Here is an 18,816-nt window from a genome sequence, read left to right as displayed (position 1 = left end):
TACAGTAATCTTGGATGTAGGTCCTTGTCTTTCATGACTGAATACTTCTTTCCAGCCCCTTCTTGCCTACAAAGTTTCTTTTGAGAAATCAGCTGATAGTCTCATGGGAACTCTTCTGTAGGTAACTGTCTCCTTCCCTCTTGCTACTCTTAAGATTCTCTCCTCGTCTTTAATCTTGGGTAATGTAATTATGATGTACCTTGGTGTGTTCCTCCTTGGGTCCAGCTTCTTAGGGACTCTCTGAGCTTCCTGGACTTCCTGGAAGTCTATTTCCTTTGCCAGACTGGGGAAGTCCTCCTTCATTATATTTTCAAACACATTTTTAATTTCTTCCTGTTGTTCTCCTTGTGGCAACCCTATGATTTGGATGTTGGAACATTTAAGGTTGTCCCAGAGGTTCCTAAGCCTCTTCTCATTTTTCTGAATTGTTTCTTCATTCTGTTCTGGTTGAATGCTTATTTCTTCCTTCTGCTCCAAACCATTGATTTGAGTCCCGGTTTCCTTCCCGTCACTGTTGGTGCCCTATACATTTTCCGTTACTTCAATTTTCATAGCCTTCACTTTTTCCTCTATTTTGCAACCATACTCAACCAATTCTGTGAGCATCATGATTACCAGTGTTTTGAACTGTGCATCTGATAGGCTGACTATCTCTTCATCACTTAGTTGTATTTTTTCTGGCGCTTTGATTTGTTCTTTCATTTGGGCCACTTTTTTTTTTTTTTTTGGTCTGGGCATGCTTGTTACATAGTAAGGGGTGGAGCCTTAGGTATTAGCCAGGGTGGGGCAACCCACCTTGCTGCTTTGTGGCACTATATGTGGGGGAGGGGTCTGAGAGGGAACAGTGCTTGCTTGCTCAGGTCTCAGCCAGCTTTCAGTCACTTCCTCTGCTACCCACAAGCAACTTGGGCCCTTCTGGTGCTGATTCCGGATGGGTAGGTTTGTGTATGTTCTAGGACCCTGTGGTCTCCTCCAATGAACTCTCCTGTCAGGCTGGGAGTTTCTCCTGCCACCTCAACACCCATATGTTTTTTCAGTCAGAGGTTTTGAGGCTTTATTTCCCTGGGTTGGAACCCTGGGTTGCTTGGTCTGTCTCACTCCCCATTTGTTCCTCCTGGTTTATCTTCATGGAAATGTGGGACTGCCTGGTCCTCCAGCCACCGTCCTGCCCAGGTCCTCCAACTGCCACCTTGTCGCAAGTCCTCTCTGCCCCAGCTGCCCATCTCTGCCCCTCCTACTGGTCTGGATGAATGTTTTTTCTTTAACTCCTTGGTTTTCAGACTTCCATACAGTTTGATTTTCTGGCAGTTCTGCTTGTTTTTTATTTTTAAATTTGTTGTTGTCCTTCTTTTGGTTGTTGGAGAAGGCAGTGTATCTACCTATGCCTACATCTTGGTCAGAAGTCAGGATCTTGGTTGTAAAAAAAACTCCAAAATTAGTTTTAACATGACTTGGGGGAAACTGTATGAAGTAGATATCAGACAACTGTGATATTGTGATTTTTAATAAGAAATATATATTTGGTCTTTGCCCAGTGCCTGGCAAAAGAGCTCCTAAAAGCCTTAGAATTTCCTAAGTATAAGAGTAAGAATGATATGGCTGTCCTTTTGTTATTCATAACAAGCCCTTTCAACCACACCTGAGTTTATGTTAATGTAATTATTAGAAAGCTCCTAGATCGGTTATTTTCAACTTGTGTGCCTCAAAAAATTTTAAAGCATGATTAATTAGTCAGGGGCACTGACCTCTTTTCCCTTAAACTGTCAGATAAAACAGGGACAACAACCAATACAACAAGAGTAGCTGTTCGGTGTGTATAAATCGAAATTATACCTGTTTTTTGGGGGGGTTGGTATGTTATAAAATTTTAGTGATTAGTTTATGTGTGTCATGAGATGAAAAAGACTGAAAATTGCTGCCCTTGATTACCATAGGATGGGGCTGATTGCCAGGGGAATCAACCATATGATTAGAGAGTTGAAACTTTCAGCTTCACCGCATCCCTCCCCGACCTCCAGGGAGGAGAGAGGGGCTGGAGATTGAATTAATCTCCAATTATCTAATCAATCATCACTACATATTAATGCCTCCATAAAAGTCCCCAAATTATAGGATTTAGAGAGCTTCCAGGTTGGGGAATTTGTGGTGGGTAGTGCCAGAGAGTCGCATGCCTGGAGAGGGTATGAAGCTCTGCAGCATTTCCCATGTACTTTGCCCTAGGCATCTCTTCCATCTGGATATTCCTTAGTAGTATCCTTTGTAATAAACTAGAAATCTCTTAAGTGAACTGAGTTCTGTGAGCCACTCTAGCAAATTATCAAACCCAAGGAGGGGTTGTAGGAACCTTCCAATTTATATAACCAGTTGGTCAGAAGCACAGGTAACACCCGGGCTTGCTACTGGCCTCTGAAGGGGGAAGGGAGGCAGTCTTGTGGATTGAGCCTTTAGCCTGTGAGATCGGATGCTAACTCCAGGTAGATAGCAACAAATCTTAACTAAATTTTAGGACACCCACTTGGTGTCTGCAGAGAATTGGTGAATTGTTTGATGGGAGGAATAAAACACGTATTTGAAGTACAGGTATTCTGTGAATAGACAGAATACATAGTTTTTTTCTAGACAATATTACAGAACTATGTATGATTTTCATAGGTAGTGGTATTGAGTTTATGTAAGAGAATGGCCTATTTTTAGGAGATTTAAGTTAAAGATTTGGGGGGAGTTAAAGTCTTATAGTGTCTGCTATGTATAAAGGATATATGTGTATATGTGTGTGTGTATACATATTTCTGTGTATATACACACATTCATAGGAATAAAGAAAATGTGGCAAAATGTAAACAACTGAATCCAGGTGAAGGTTATAAAAGTTTTCAGTGTGGTAGTCTTTCAATTTTCTATATGTTTACTATAAATTTTTAAAAGTTAGGAAAATTAAAAATATGGGAATATGAATATATTCAACCAACAAGCTATATACCCCCATATAGACATATCACTGACTTCAAAATATTATCTGTAGAATTCACTTTTTTCTTAAGATAAAACTTAGGCAACAACATTTAAAAAGCTGTGTGGATTTTGTTTTATGAGAAGTGACTTCTATTTAGAACAAAACAAAACATTTTGGTCAGGGATAAGAGGGGCAACTTTACCTGGAGAAAGATTTATCTAGAAAATCCAAAAGTAACTGTTGAATTCAACCTATAATGCTAAAAATCACATAATTTCCAAGAAGCTAATGTTTTTCAGCATAACACCCATTTACAAAGAGTTAAGTTTTCAATGTCTCCTGGTGAATTTACCTCATCTGGTTGAGGGAGGATAATAACTGACATTGTTCCTGTGTGAATACGCTGCATCCTTGATGACAGGCCCACCTCAGGGATTCGCTGAACTCGGTGAATCCCACCTTCATACTTCAAATGCTTATAGACATTGTCCCCAGAAATTCGGGCAGCTGCATGATGTAGCCCACCTAGGGAAAAATATCCCAAACTATTAATAAATTCTAATTTGAAAGGGATAAAGATCTTAAATGTTGTAATCTAAGGTCTGAACACGAAACAGAGACTGAGATGAGAACGTAAAGTAGGTACAAGACTGTATTTTCCAAATGTAAATGTAATACATAAAAGGAAACATAACAAAATGTTATGTATGATTATCTCTAGGGAACAGAATAACAGCAGATTTTTATTTTACTTTTTACGTTTTAAAATTTTCTATAATAAACAAGTTTTACTTTTATAAAAATGCTATTAGAAAAAAATACTAGGACATTTTCTGCTTGAACTATCCTATCTCATCTTGGGCTAATATGGTGCCATAAAGAAAAGAATGCTTAATTACATAACACTTTGATAATGATGAATAACTGGATAGGCCCTCCCAAGTTTTCGAGGATCTATTGAAATGTAGCTCTAGCTTATCTATTGAGTGGGAAGATTATCACAAAAGGATCTTGATGCCTAGGCTAACTTCTTATCAAATACACTTTTTAAAAAATATTTTTATTATGCAGTAATATACAGACATAGAAAGCCACACGAATCAAATGTATGGCTTAATTACCACAAGATCAAAAGAACTTTGTCAGTCACCCTAAAAGCCCTCCCATATACCTCTTCCCAGTTACAATCTCTTCCCTTTCTCATGAGTAATCATTATTCTGAGTTTTATTCCTTTTTAAAAAATAATTGTATTACCTAAATGTGCTGCCCTAGGTACTAGTTAGTCTTGTCCATTTAAAAAAGTTTGATTATGTCTTTTAAATTCTTTTTTTATCCTTGCCCAAGGACATGCTTTTTGATTTTAAAGAGAGGGAAAGGGAGGGAGAAAGAGCAGGAGAAAAACATGGATCAGTTGCACTCTTAAGCACCCCAACTACGGACAAACTGCAACCCCAGCATGCGCCCGACTGGGAATCGAACCTTGACCACTCAGATTGCAGGACAACACCCAACTAACAGCCACACTGGCCAGGGATGATTTCGTCTTTTAAATCCCTTAATCTAAAGGTTCTTCGTCTATCTCTTTTGTTTCCTACAAATTATCTGTTGAGGAAACTGGACTGTTGACCTGTAGAATTTCCCAGTCTGATTTTGTTGATTGCATACTCTTGGCAAAATTCAACCTGTTCTGCTGCCCTCTGTATTGACTGCAATTGGGCAGCTATATCCAGAGACCGGATCAGACATTATTAGCTCGAGCTCCTTGGTAAGTCTGGTTGTCTCTCCTTTTATGGTCTTAACAGCCTTTGATGCTTACTGTATCATGGAGTTGTAAAATGGTGACAGTCTAACTCTATCATTTCTTTCTGTTTTAATTAACATATATTTATAAAGAGACATTTCCTCTTGCCTACTATTTGATTATCCACTGATACAATTATATGGAAAAGGCAGGATTAATGCTTGATTCTGTTCATTTACCAGTTTTATTAACATACCAATACTTTTTTTTTGATATAATGAATTAAAGTCCTCTATTGTTTTTCAAGACTTTATTTATTTATTTTTTAGAGAGAGGAAGGGAGGGAGAAATAAAGGGACGGAAACATCAATGTGTGGTTGCCTGTCGCGTGCCGCCTACTGGGGTCCTGGCCTGCAACCCAGGCATGTGCCCTCACTGGGAATCGAACCAGTGGCCCTTCGATTCGCAGGCCAGCACTCAACCACTGAGCCACACCAGCCAGGGCTGAATTAAGGGTCTTTTAATCCTTTGACCAATTATTTTTAAAAATATCATTATGAACTCAAGGATTTGAATACATCCAGCATGTTTAAATCAATTTTTTATTATTATTGAAACTCTACTTTTCCATTTTTGGCCAGTGGGAGCCTCTTCAAATTAACTTCTCCGTTCTTTAGACATGGCTTTTGCAATAGTATAGCAAGATGTCCCATGAATATCTTGAATACTTCCTGACCCACACGGGAAACAGCTATATCTCCAAGAAGCCCTGGTTCCTTTCTAAGAGAAATAATATTGCAGGAACACAATTTGGTTGCTAGGAACATTCACTGCTACTGGGTTGGTCGTTGTTTCTAGTGGACACAGATAGGAAATACCTCATGAGTTCATACTGATGTTGGGAAACAATTCTCTACCAGTCTCTTCTGTTTCTGCACATCTTGCAAACGAGGCACTGCCTGCCCTTTTGTTCCAGAAAATCTTTTCAAGGGTGTTTGTATAGTGAAAAGCTTTGGAGATAATGTGTCCCTCCAGAGAGGAGGACAAATCTGCTGACAGCCTTGGAAGACAGTGTGTCTCCTTCTAGAGCAACAGGCAGGCATACTTACTGACCATTAAAAAAGACAATCCCTAAGTTCAGGGTTCCCCTCCTATAATGAAACCCACCGTGTGGGCAGGTATCATTTGGGCTTCTTTGAATTGCCTTGTGGGACTTGGGGCTCATGGAACCAGCACAAAAATGCTCATATTCTGGATACTGCTACTGCTATAACAAACTGTCCTTTGTCTATGACCCATGAAATTGGCATGCTAACTTGTTAGCTTATCAGTAGGGTAAAAATCTCAGAACATCCACAGCTCTTGACAACTGATACTTCCAATGTAAATTCAAGAGTACAACTTCTTCTTTACTACTCTTATATCTCTTATCTTCCATACTGAGTCTTGGTTCTCAAAGACAGAGAGGGTACTAGAATTAGAGTATCTCATACTTACTCATTTATTTTATCCATGTTACCTGTCTAACAGTCTCAGAGTAACAATACTAGTTCTACCACCATATGATTACTAAAAACATTAAGACATTTTTGCATATGCTCTTCTCATTCTCCCACCACCTTTTTTCAAATGGCTGTACTCTATACTGTCAGATCTTATAGTCCTTATGTACTATATTCTTTCCCTCCTAGTTCCCAATTAGGCTTAGTTCTATAGGTACCCACATATTTAATGCTCATCCCTATTTTATGTTGATAAGTCATATTTTAATTGTCTGAAGTTCTGTTTTTTTAAAAAATATTTATATATATATATATATATATATATATATATATTTAAAGATTTTAATTATTTTTAGAAAGAGGGGAAGGGAGGGAGAAAGAGAGGGAGAGAAACATCAATGTGTGGTTGCCTCTCACATGACCCCCACCAGGGACCTGACTAGAAATCAATCCAGGCAACCCTTCGGTTTGCAGACCTGCACGCAATACACTGAGCCACACCAGCCAAGGCTGAAGTTCTGTTTTCTAACAGATTTCTCAGAAATGGATTATGGGAAGAGTACTTCCTGATTTCCTAAATACTGATAACAGTTAGTACCCTTATAAGTCAGTTTTTCTGATTATAAAATCCTTAAGTCAAACTTCCTTTCTTTGAGTGAACTCCATTGCTTTCTGGCACAAAGTGTTGCTACCAAAAAGCCTGAAGAATATCTCATTTTCTTTCCCTTAGAAGTCACAGGCTCTTTTTTTCCTCCATGTCTAATAGATTTTTCCCTTAAAAAAAAGGCCCAATAATTTTATTAGAGTATATCTTAGTGTTGGCCATTTTAGCTGGCTATCTTCATATCTCCTCTTTAAATATGGCTTCAAAATTATTTTTCTATTCAGAAGAGTTTTATTGCAATGTATGTATGCATGTATTTGTGGTAGGTAGCCTCAGAGGTGCCCCCATAATCATTGTGCCTCTTGGTATTCACACCCTTACAGTTCCCTCTCAGCTAGTCTGCATGATCCATAGCATACAGCAGAGCTGACAACACAACTTCAGAGATTAGGTTACAAAGAACCATGGCTTCCATATAGGGTGCTGACACACTCTCTCTCTCTCTCTATCACTCACACTGGGACAAACAGGCTGGCAAATTGTAAGCAGCCCTATGGAGAGGGCCCACACGGTGAAAATTGAGGTTCCACAACAGTGAAGTTAGCAGACCCTTAAACCCCAGTCAAGTGTTGAGATGACTACAGCCACAGGGAACAGCTTGACCCCAACTCTATGAGAGACCCTACACCAGAAACACTGAGGTAAACTGATCCCCATTTCTGAGCTTCAAAAATTGTGAGGTAAGAAAAATGTTGCTTTAAAGTTGTAAAGTTTTGGTAATTTGTTACACAGCAATTGATAACAGGAACAGTATCTGCTCTGGCTCTTTTTATCATGTAATGAACCTTCTTGGCCTATCCATATTATCATTTCCCTTGACTCTTTTTATTTATTTTTATGTGTTGATTTTAGAGAGAAGTAGTTGGGGAGAGACACACAGACAGAAACATCAATCTGTTATTCCACTTATTTATGCATTAATTGGTTGCCTCTTATATGTGCTCTGAAGGGAGATGGAACCCACAACCTTGGCAAACCAAGACAACACTCTAACCAACTCAACTACTGGGCCAGGGCCTCCTTGACTCTTTATTTTTCATCATTTCTTTTTGATTCTTAAAAAAAAAATTCCTTCTTGTGACTGTTTTCCAAAGCACTATCTATTCTGTTTATCTGCTCATCTGTTCCTTCTGATTTATTCTTCACTTCTGAAATGCTTTTTCTTTTGTTTGTAATTCTTGCCTGAGAATATCACTTCATTTCTAATCCTGATTTATGGAGTTCTTTAATATTTCATATTGTTTTCTGTCTTTTGACTTGTTTTGAAATAGCTGATTGTTTTGATCTGTTTTATGGATACATCCTTCTAGTGTGCTTTAATTGTCTTGATATATGAAATTTTGCATGTAGGTGTCTCTTCTCACACAGTTTGTCTCTGTATATCTCTGTAGAATTCTTCTCTATGTAAACTAAACAATAACTTTATATATATACACATATAAGTAATTTTATATATTTTAAAGGTAGGTGCTTTTTTTCCCCTCTATTTTAGTCTTTTTGTATTCATATTGTTTTCTTCTAATTACAATAAATAAATAAATTTTTTAAAAATTATTTTATAATTTCAGTAAATAGAGCTTTATTTCTAGTCCTTAATTATAAAGGCATGATTAAATGTTAAAAATTTTTGTTTTTTGAAAATTTCATTTATTTTTTTTTAATTTTAATTTTTATTGTTATTCAATTACAGTTGTGTGCCTTTTCTCCCCATCCCTCCACCCCACCCCAGCTGAACCCCCTTCCCTCCCACACCTCCACCCTCCCCCTTGATTATGTCCATGTGTCCTTTATAGTAGTTCCTGTAATCCCCTCTCCTCACTGTCCCCTCCCCACTCCCCCCTGACCATTGTTAGATTGTTCTAGGTGCCTGGCTAGCTCAGTCGGGAGAGCAAAGGACTCTTAATTTCATTTTACTTTTTTAAATTATTTTATTTTGTTGGTGAGTCAGTGTATCTAAAAGAAAGGTTCCTCACCCACTGTTTAGGATGCTCTACATACTTGAAACAATCTTCCTGTTATGTGCATCTCCCTTTCATTCTTGGAAAGTTGGATTCAAAATATACTTCTCAGAGGTCACTGATGACATTTCCCACTATTCCGTCTTTTATAATGCTGCTGTTTCTGATTACATTCTCCTTGAAACTCTCTCCTTTCTTACATATTATGCCATCTTCATCCTTTTTCTGTTTATCTGACTCCCCCTTTTCTTTTGTCACCTAGTCTATGTTTCTAAATGTGGACATTCTGCAAGGTTTGGTGTCCTGGATGTTTGTTCTCTCTCTATGGATTCTCCCTCGCTTTTTCTTTCAGTACCAGACATTATCTCTGTGCTAACAGCTACAAATATCTCCTCAATTCTGTTTTCTCACTAAAGCTCTGCTTATACAACTTTACAATTTACTGGATGTTTCTAAATAAATGCTTAGTATAACCACAAACTTAATGATTCAAAAACAACTTATCATTATCCTTCCCAAATGGGCTGGCTCTGCCTTTCAACTTCTATTCCATTCAGTAGCACATGAGTATCACAGTCTTGCTAGCTGGAAAGATTAGAATCCTTGTGGCTCATCTCCTTTGTGTCAGAAGAGATAAACCGGATGTAGTGTGGCTCTGGATCAGACAGACTTAAATTTAATCCCAGGACTTGCATTACTTATTGCATGATCTTGGATTAGTTACTTACTCTCTGAGCCTAGATCTTCATCTGTAAAATGTAATTAATAATATCTCTCTCACAGGACACATCAAACAACCTACACTGCATAGAGGACACAGTGGGCAAGCAATACCCCTCTTGTATCAAATCAGTTACCAAATTTTCCCTATTCTTCCCTTGAAGGTGTCTCACATGTCTCCCTACTTCAAGTTCTAACTCTTAGTCATAGCTTGATTATGCTAATAACCTCTCTGCAGTCTGCTTTAAATATAACCTGTTAAATCTGTTCTTTCTTTTAATTTTTTTATTATAAAAATAAAAGAGGGCAACATAAAACTAGTGGGATGTTTGACATTGTATTTTAGAAACTAGTGCATCAATATCTGATTTGATAGAAGTATTTTACTCTTTTTTAAAAGAGATTTATTTATTTTTAAAGAAAGGGGGAGGGAGGGAAGAGAGGGAGAGAAATATCAATGTGTGGTTGCCTCTTACACACCCTCAACTGTGGACCTGGTCTGCAATGTAGGCATGTGCCCTGACTGGGTAATCCAACTGGTGACCCTTTGCTTCACAGTTCAGCGCTCAATCCACTGAGCCACAACAGCCAGGGCTTCAACAACTTTCTATTCCCTAACAATCAAGGCCTATTCAGCTTTCAAGGATGTTCAAATCTATTTCCTGTTACTTCCCCTCACAAGTATGTCCGGGGTAGTTGGCTTCCTCACTGTTCCACTCACACACCAAGATCTTTCCCACCACCATGCTACAGCTCAGGCTGTCCATTCCCTCTGCTCTCACTAGCTGTATTTAAACTCTATACCAAAGATGATGGCATAGGTAAACACCTTCTTGCACAACTACATCAAAATTACAGCTATAGAACAACCATTACTGAGAACCACCAGAAATCGAGTTGAATGGAAATCTGACAACTATGGAATTAAAGAAACCATATCTATCCAGACTGCTAGGTAGAGGCAAAAAGGTCTGGTCCCAAATCCACATGTGATGGATAAAAATTCAGGAGGGATATCTAGAAGCAAGGAGTCCCCGCCCCACACCAGGCCCCCTAGCCCAGGGTTCCAGTGCCAGAAAGATTAGTCCCCACAACTTCTGGCTGTAAAAACCAGCAGGAATTGAGTCAGTGGAAGAAACTGCTGGAATCCCAGGCACTTCCTCTTAAAGAATCTACACATGAACTTAGTCAGACTCACTCCCTCTGAGCTCCAGCATGGGGTAGCATCTTGAAAGGCACCATCGGCATAAGGAGGAACTGAAGTGTCTGGCATCAAGGGAGGAGCAGTGGGACAGCTTTCTCTCAGACAGAAAGGCAGGCCATTGCTCCTTTTCTGAACCATCCTCCCCACAGAGCCACCAAGGCAACAGGCAGGTACCATATCTGAGATTCCATTAACCTGGCTAACACTGTTTGCCTGGCCCTGGAGGTCCTGAGACTATGCCCTACCCAACTTACAGGCCCACCAAACTGTTAACCTAAACTTTTACATATGAACAGCTGGTCTCAGCTCATGCTTCACAACTTCCTAAATCCCCTCAAACAAGTAACAGCTGGCCTCAGTGAGCCTCCAGGTGCTACACCTCTTGCTAAGTGGCCCCAAGCCCAGCGTTAGCAGCAGCCAGCCTAGATTCACAGCTTGGCTTTGCCTGACAATCTCCAAGCACAGCACAAGTAGCAGCCAACTCAGATTGCTTTACAGCTCAGCAAGGTGGCCCTGGACAAACACAGCTAGGGGCTGACCTTGGCCTGCACTGCCCAGGAAACCCCAGAGCCTGAGCATCCAGTGGGCAACTACAGACACATGGGAGCACCACCACCCTGCCCCTGCACAGCTGATCCTACATGGAAGGCAGAGGTTCATAGTCAGTGGTCACAGCCAATCTTTGCAGCCAACCGGCCTGGATAAATCCCTCCCATTGACCTACCAACAGCACCAAGATTCAACTACAAGAGGGTGTATTGAACCCGCACAGGGGTACAAGTCGAGTACCTAGCTTGGGTGATAGGGGAGGGTATGCCACTGCACCCTATAGGACACCTACTATGTTAGGCCACACTACCAAGACACAGTCAAAGCAACTGTACCTAGTACACAGAAACAAACACAGAGAGGATGCCAAAACAAGGAGACAAAGAAACATGGCCCAAATGAAAAAACAGATGCAAACTCCAGAAAAAGAGCTAAATGAAATGGAGATAAGCAATCTATCAGATGCAGAGGTCCAAACACTGCTTATAAGGGTGCTCAAGGAACTTAGTGAGGACTTCAACAGCATAAAAAAGATCCAGTCAGAAACAAAGGATATACTAATTGCAATAAAGGACAATTTACAGGGAAACAACAGTAGAGTGGATGGAGCCAAGAATCAAATCAATGATTTGGAACATAAAGAAGCAAAAAACCACCAATCAGAACAAGAAGAAAAAAATCCAAAATCAAGGATAGTGTTAGCAGCCTCTGGGACAACTTCAAACATTCCAACATTCACATCATAGGGGTGCAAAGAGGAGAAGAGAAAGAGCAAGAAATTGGAAATCTATTTGAAAAAATAGTGAAAGAAAACTTCCCTACTTTGGTGAAGGAAATAGACATGCAAGTCCACAAGTAAACAGAGAGACCCAAACAAGATGAATGCAAAGAGTCCCACTACAAGACACATCATAACTATAATGCCAAAGGTTAAAGCTAAAGCAGGGACCTACAGCCAAGATTGCTCCACCCAGCAAGGATACCATTTAGAATGGAAGGGCACATAAAGAGCTTCCCAAACAAGAAAAACTAAAGGTGTTCATAATCGCCAAACTATTACTATATGAAATGTTAGAGACTTATTTAAGAAACAGAAGATCAAAACTAGAAACAATAAAATGACAATAAATATGGATCTATGAACAACTGAATAAAAAAATAGCAAACAAGGAGAAGAGAGACAGAATTATGGATACAAAGAACATTTTGATGGTTGCCAGATGGGAGGGGACTGTGGGGGAACAAGTGAAGAGATGAGGGGATTAAGAAGTGCATATAGGTACTTACAGAATAGCCTTGGGGATGTAAAGTACAGTATAGGAAATGAAGAAGTCAAAGAACTAAGCATGAACCCTGGACATGAACAATGGTGTGGAGATTGCCTGAGGGAGTGCGGGGTGCTTGGTGGAAGGGAGCAAAGGGAGAAAAACCGGGACAACTGCAATGGCATAATTAATACAATATAATTTAAAAAAAAGGAAAAAATAAAATAAAATCTATACCAAGCGCAACATGCTATATACTGGTTTTCATTTCCCTAGATTGTTTAACTTACATTAATCTTCTTTCTCCACTTTGATAGTTTGTGGTTTATTATTCATAATCCCCTCTGTCTACGACAGTGTATCACTATGTAACCAAGCAGACAACTACTTCCAGAGAGATTAAAAGAATGGGAAAAATAATTATTATCGGATGATAATGATTTAACATAGTTAACATGCTTGCAAGTTTACAGGCTTGCATTGTTTGTTATTGTTTATGTTGTATAAGTTCTTATCAGCCCAACTAAATGGAGGCTTTTTGAAAATAAAAATTAACTTTTTCTATATTCCCATAAAAATCTGATAAATCAATATAGAGAACCAAGATGGCGGCGTAGGTAGACACTGCGCCTTCTTGCACAACCAGAACTGACAGAAAATCGAATGGCAAGGAAGTCCGACACCAAGTAGATAAAAAAGAAACATACATCCAGAACGGTAGGAGGGGCGGAGACGGGCACCGGGGCGGAGAGGACTCACGTGGAGGACTCACGTAGCCATGGCGGGACCGAGACTGGCGGAGTGTGGGAGGAAAGGGGCAGGCAGTCTGACCACTAGCAGACCCTGTGGCCCCAAATTTGCGCACAGATAAACCGGTCAAACAGCGGGGAGCGAAGCAGACTGCGTAACCCAGGGCTCCAGGGCAGGGAAATAAAGCCTCAAACCTCTGATTGAAAACGCCCATGGGGGTTGGGGCAGCAGCAGGAGACACTCCCAGCCTCATGGGAGAGGTCGTTGGAGAGACCCACAGGGGCCTAGAGTGTGCACAAGCCCACACACTCGGGAACCAGCACCAGAGGAGACCAATTTGATTGTGGGTAGCAGAGGGAGTGATGGCAATCCAGTGGAGAGTGGAGCGGGCGCCATTGCTCCCTCTCAGCCCCTCCCCCACATACAGCATCACAGCACAGCAACCAGCGTTACCCCGCCCTGGGGAACACCTAAGGCTCTGCCCCTTTAAGTAACAGCCATGCCAAGACCAAAAAAAAAAGGCCCAAATGAAAGAACACTTCAAAGCTCCAGAAAAAATACAACTAAGCGAGGAAGAGATAGCCAACCTATCAGATGCACAGTTCAAAACACTGATTATTAAGACACTCACAGAATTGGTTGAATTTGTTCGAAAACTAGATGAAAAAATTAAGCTTATGCTAAGAGAAACAAAGGAAAATGTACAGGGAACCAATAGTGATGCGAAGGAAACTGGGACTCAAATCAATGGTGTGGACCAGAAGGAAGAAACAAACATCCAACCAGAAAAGAATGAAGAAACAAGAATTCGGAAAAATGAGGAGAGGCTTAGGAACCTCCAGGACATCTTGAAACGTTCCAACATCTGAAATATAGGGGTGCCACAAGGAGAAGAGGAAGAACAAAAAATTGAAAACTTATTTGAACAAATAATGAAGGAGAACTTCCCCAGTCTGGCAAAGGAAATAGACTTCCAGGAAGTCCAGGAAGCTCAGAAAGTCCCAAAGAAGCTGGACCCAAGGAGGAACACACCAAGACACATCATAATTACATTACCCAAGATTAAAGAGAAGGAGAGAATCCTAGAAGCAGCAAGAGAAAAGGACACAGTTACCTAAAAAGGGGTTCCCTTAAGACTGTCAGCTGATTTCTCAAAACAGACCTTACAGGCAAGAAGGGACTGGCAAGAAGTATTCCAAGTCATGAAAGGCAAGGGCCTACATCCAAGATTATTCTATCCAGCAAGGCTATCATTTAGAATGGAAGGGAAGATAAAGTGCTTCTCAGATAAGGTCAAGTTAAAGGAGTTCACCATCACCAAGCCATTATTATATGAAATGTTAAAGGGACTTATCTAAGAAAAAGAAGATAAAAAATATGAACAGTAAAAATGACAGCAAACTCACAGTTATTAACAACCACACTTAAAACAAAAACAAAAGCAAACAACTAGAACAGGAACGGAACCACAGAAATGGAGATCACATGGAAGGTTATCAATAGGGGAGTGGGAGGGGGAGAGAGGGGAGAAAGGCAGAGAGAATAAATAGCATAAATGATAGGTGGAAAACAGACAGGGGGAGGGTAAGAATATTGTAGGAAATGTAGAAGCGAAAGAACTTATTATTATGACCCATGGACATGAACTATAGGGGGGGAATGTGGGAGGGAGGGGGTGGACAGGATGGAGTTGAGTGAAGGGGTGGAAATGGGACAACTGTAATAGCATAATCAATAAATATATCAAAAAAATTTTTGATAAATCACTAGCCACTTAGTCTAACTGATAAATCTTCTGATTAAAGTTCTTTTGAGTAAAAATCTTACTGTATCTTTGAAGAACAAAGCAATGCTTTCCAGGCAAGGTACACACCTATCCTCCATAGGGAAATTTTCTCTTACTTAGATATTCCTTCCTATGAGGATATCTCCCTCCCTCCCACTCTCTCTTTTTTTTCTTCTGCAGATGTAGTCCCCTATTCAATCTGGGCTGCCACAAAGACAGACAGAAAGCACAGGGATTTTTTTTATTTTGCATCCTAGTGCAAACCAAAAGAACATAAGATTGTTCAAGGTCTATCAGTGGATGCAATCCCTCCCACTCTTTTCTCCTAGTTAAAAACTCTACTATAGTAAGCCACTGTGATTGACGAACTTATGTCACAGTATTTAGTAGATACAGATCAAATGTTTAAAAAAAATGGGACAGCCCTGGCTGGGTAGCTCAGTTGGTTAGTGTCATCCCACTATGCCATGGTTGAGGGTCCTTATCTGGTCAGAGCACATACAATAAATAACCAATGAGTGCATGAATGAGTGGAACAGAAGTCGGTGTTTCTCTCTCCTCTCCTCTTTCCTCTCTCGCCCCTTCTTCTTCTCTCAAAATCAATAAAGAAAAAAATTTTTTAAACAATAAAATTAAAATTAGAATACAGGACAACATAAATATAATCAAACTTAGAAGAAAAATAATTTCCAGCATCATCTATGGACAAATCCTCAAATACACTTACCATAATCAGCAGGTGTATAATTCAGAAGTTCAAATTTCCAGTGTTTATAGCTTGAATAATTCTCGTACATGTCAAATATTTCACGGGTAAATTGTTGGCAAATATCACCTAAAACAAAATACAAAAAATATTCAGTCAGCACTTATTTCCAAGAGAACCAGTCTTAATTAGGCACCTTAGGAAATTGGTAACTACTTCAAAAGCAAAACACTTGAAGTTATAGTGTATCAAGTCAAAATAAATTGAGCACACTTTTTAAAGTTATAGTGTGTCTAATCAAAGTAAAATTTAGATTATTTCATGGATTATTTATAAGAAAACTACTTTACAGACCTCCAGTAGTTCTTCCAGATGTCACCTCTAAAATAACATCATGTTTGTCGTATTTCTCCTTTGGCGCTAGATTCTGGATAAGCTAAAAAATGGAAAAACTATAAGCATTAGTATGTATGTGTTCTATGGTATATATATTAGATATATACTATTATTACTTGAAGTTAGATAAAAGACCCCCAAATATTAAAAATAAATTCAGTAATTAACAAAAATCACATAGCACCCCAAGGAAGTCTACTCCTAAAATGCTTTAATAAGTAGACCTAATTAGACCAGAAATTTAGATCAAAGTCCAGTGTCCCATTCAATTTTCTTTGGATTTTACCTGATATTAGTTCTGAACAGTAGCTTATTTCACTTAACGAATGAAGTAAAGCTTTGAGAGTCTTCTCTTTATATGACTGCATATTCTCTTCTGCCATAAATGACAGCAAAACACCAGGTTATGTCCTGACTTCTCAGTAGGTACTTTGCTTAAAGAGTATGTTGAGGAATCCCAAGATGAGGCTCAAATACTTTCTTAGCTATGACAAGAAAAAGGGGCATCCTAATAGGTAACCAACCTTCCTCTTAGAAAGAAAAGGTAATTTTATTTGTATTATTACTAAAAGGTCTTTCAAATCAAACTAAAAGCACATACGTGTCATGATACTCCCTACTGTTGATTTTTGAAATACACACTCCATCTCTGCTAGAAATGGGATTATTACAGAATATATTAGAGTCAGACATCTTTGATTTGCTGGTTAAATCAGTAACAAAAATAACCAATACCTCTACCTCATCCCCTTCAACTCCTGCAAAACCTCCTCTATTGGATTCCCAGAGTGGGGAAGACTGAAGGCAGGAAGATGGCAAATATGACAGAGGGGAGCATGGTATACAGTTCTGTGATTTCAGACAAATCATCCATTGAGCTGGAAGAAGCTACAATAAATACTTGTGTTAACCAACTATACCCTTGTATTCATTCTATTCTACCCAGAATGTAAATTTTCAACCCTTAATTAACACAATCAACATGAACCACTCCCCTTTTTTAAGACTTAAAAACACCTAATGCTTCCCATTGGTGAACTAAATTTCTTTATGAGCATGTGTTCCTTTGCCTGGCAGGTTAACAGATTCAATTTTAGAATATTGCTGCTAGGGGGTGGGGGAGTGTTTTATTCTCTGATATCTATCACAATCTCTTCAATTGCATTCTATAGCAAATTACAGTGCTACACCCCACCTAATCACTAATTTTAAGAAAAGACTTAATAAACTGATGTTTGGAAAGCACTCTGAGCACCAATGCATAATCTACCATGAACAGTATTCCTTTATATTAACACTATGTATGAAGATTAGTTTACCAACTAAAACATACCTCACTGTATAACACGTTGATTTTTTGAGCAATGGTTTGCCTCTCTTCCAATGCAAGTTCTTGTAACTGCTTTTCATCTTGTTTATTTAGACCTACAAACCAGAAACAGTAATAATGGTAAAAGTTTTTAAATACAGGGACTCTCTTAAATAGCTACCTAATATCTGACTACTGAGCTTTATTTCAGTTGTGAAGGCAAGGCATTATATAAAACAAGTTAGAATAGTTAAGAGAATATCAATAAGCATTTGTAAAATATTTCCCCAAAAAAATCCAGTATAAAAAGAAGCATGATCTTGACCCAAAAGCTTGTGATTTGAATGTTTGTAAGTAATTATAGAAATTAGTAATTAATCAAACAGGTTTAAAAAGGGACTAATTAAATATAAACCCAAAAAACGTAAGTTTTGGAATCAATTGGGGGCCACTTCTTGTCTAAAGGTGGCAACTATTACCCAGCATACTGTGAATAATTTAGCATGGCTAAAGCCTCCATTTTTGTAGAGTAAAGGTAGCTAGTATTGCTATTATTATAGAATAGCAGAACTGTAAACCTAGAACAGAGTTTAGAAACAATCTAATCCAATCTAATGTTACACATGATACAACCAAAGCTGAAAGAAGTTATGCCAGTTCAATTTAGAAAGCATTCAGTAAGCTCCTATTATGTGTGAAGAACTTCCCCAAAATTAATTAACTACAAACTTGAGTGGCATTATGCAAAAAGAGTAAAAAATAATCCTCACTAAAAGTGGGTGAGATATTTGTGGTGCCACCCATAGAAGACAGGAAAATATAAGGCTTTGAACATGCAGGACTTCACAGGTGTAATTATGACTAGCCTTGACAATGCTTAACATTTCTAAGGCTTAATTAAACAGGACAGAGCACAGAAGAAAGTTTAGTAACTAAAAGCCAATAGCAAAATCTGGATAAATGTTGAATCCTAGGTTAGTCCACTATGCTTCTTTCAACTTCTGCATATTGTGAAAAATTTTCCTAAGAGAAAAAATATTAAGCCAATAGCAATGTTAAGAAATACTAAAATTAAAAATAAACACCTTTGACATCATATACAAAATTAACTCAAGTAAATCAGAGACCTAAATGTAGGGACTAAAAATATAAAACTTAGAAGAAAAAGTTACAAACCTTTGTGATCTTAAGATTATACAGCAGTTTCTTAGATACTACACTGATAACACAAGCAACAAAATAATAAAAAGATAAATTGACAACATCAAAATTTTACAGTGTAGTGTTTCAAAGAACAATCCACAGAATGAGA

General features: G+C 38.7%; 1 protein-coding gene and 1 non-coding gene across 6 annotated transcripts in view; both read right to left on the bottom strand.

Annotated features, from left to right (window-relative positions):
- The window catches only part of MTRF1 (mitochondrial translation release factor 1), a 55,781-nt gene that overhangs the window by 30,151 nt on the left and 6,814 nt on the right, over positions 1–18,816 (bottom strand). For all 5 annotated transcript variants that reach the window (XM_024569308.3, XM_045202120.2, XM_024569307.4 and 2 more), the window contains 4 exons: positions 17,529–17,620; positions 16,154–16,235; positions 15,821–15,928; positions 3,306–3,478 (listed from right to left, as the gene is read on the bottom strand). In XM_024569308.3, coding sequence (XP_024425076.2) covers positions 3,306–3,478; positions 15,821–15,928; positions 16,154–16,235; positions 17,529–17,620 — 455 coding nt within the window. The remainder of the gene's footprint in view (positions 1–3,305; positions 3,479–15,820; positions 15,929–16,153; positions 16,236–17,528; positions 17,621–18,816) is intronic.
- LOC112314079 (small nucleolar RNA SNORA31) lies at positions 15,272–15,399 on the bottom strand. Its single transcript, XR_002975761.1, has one exon. It is a non-coding gene; the product is annotated as a small nucleolar RNA SNORA31 (small nucleolar RNA).

This window comes from Desmodus rotundus, chromosome 13 (genome assembly GCF_022682495.2).
Source record: "Desmodus rotundus isolate HL8 chromosome 13, HLdesRot8A.1, whole genome shotgun sequence".
Classification (NCBI taxonomy): Eukaryota; Metazoa; Chordata; class Mammalia; order Chiroptera; family Phyllostomidae; genus Desmodus; species Desmodus rotundus.
This window is presented reverse-complemented; position numbering and strand designations above follow the sequence as displayed.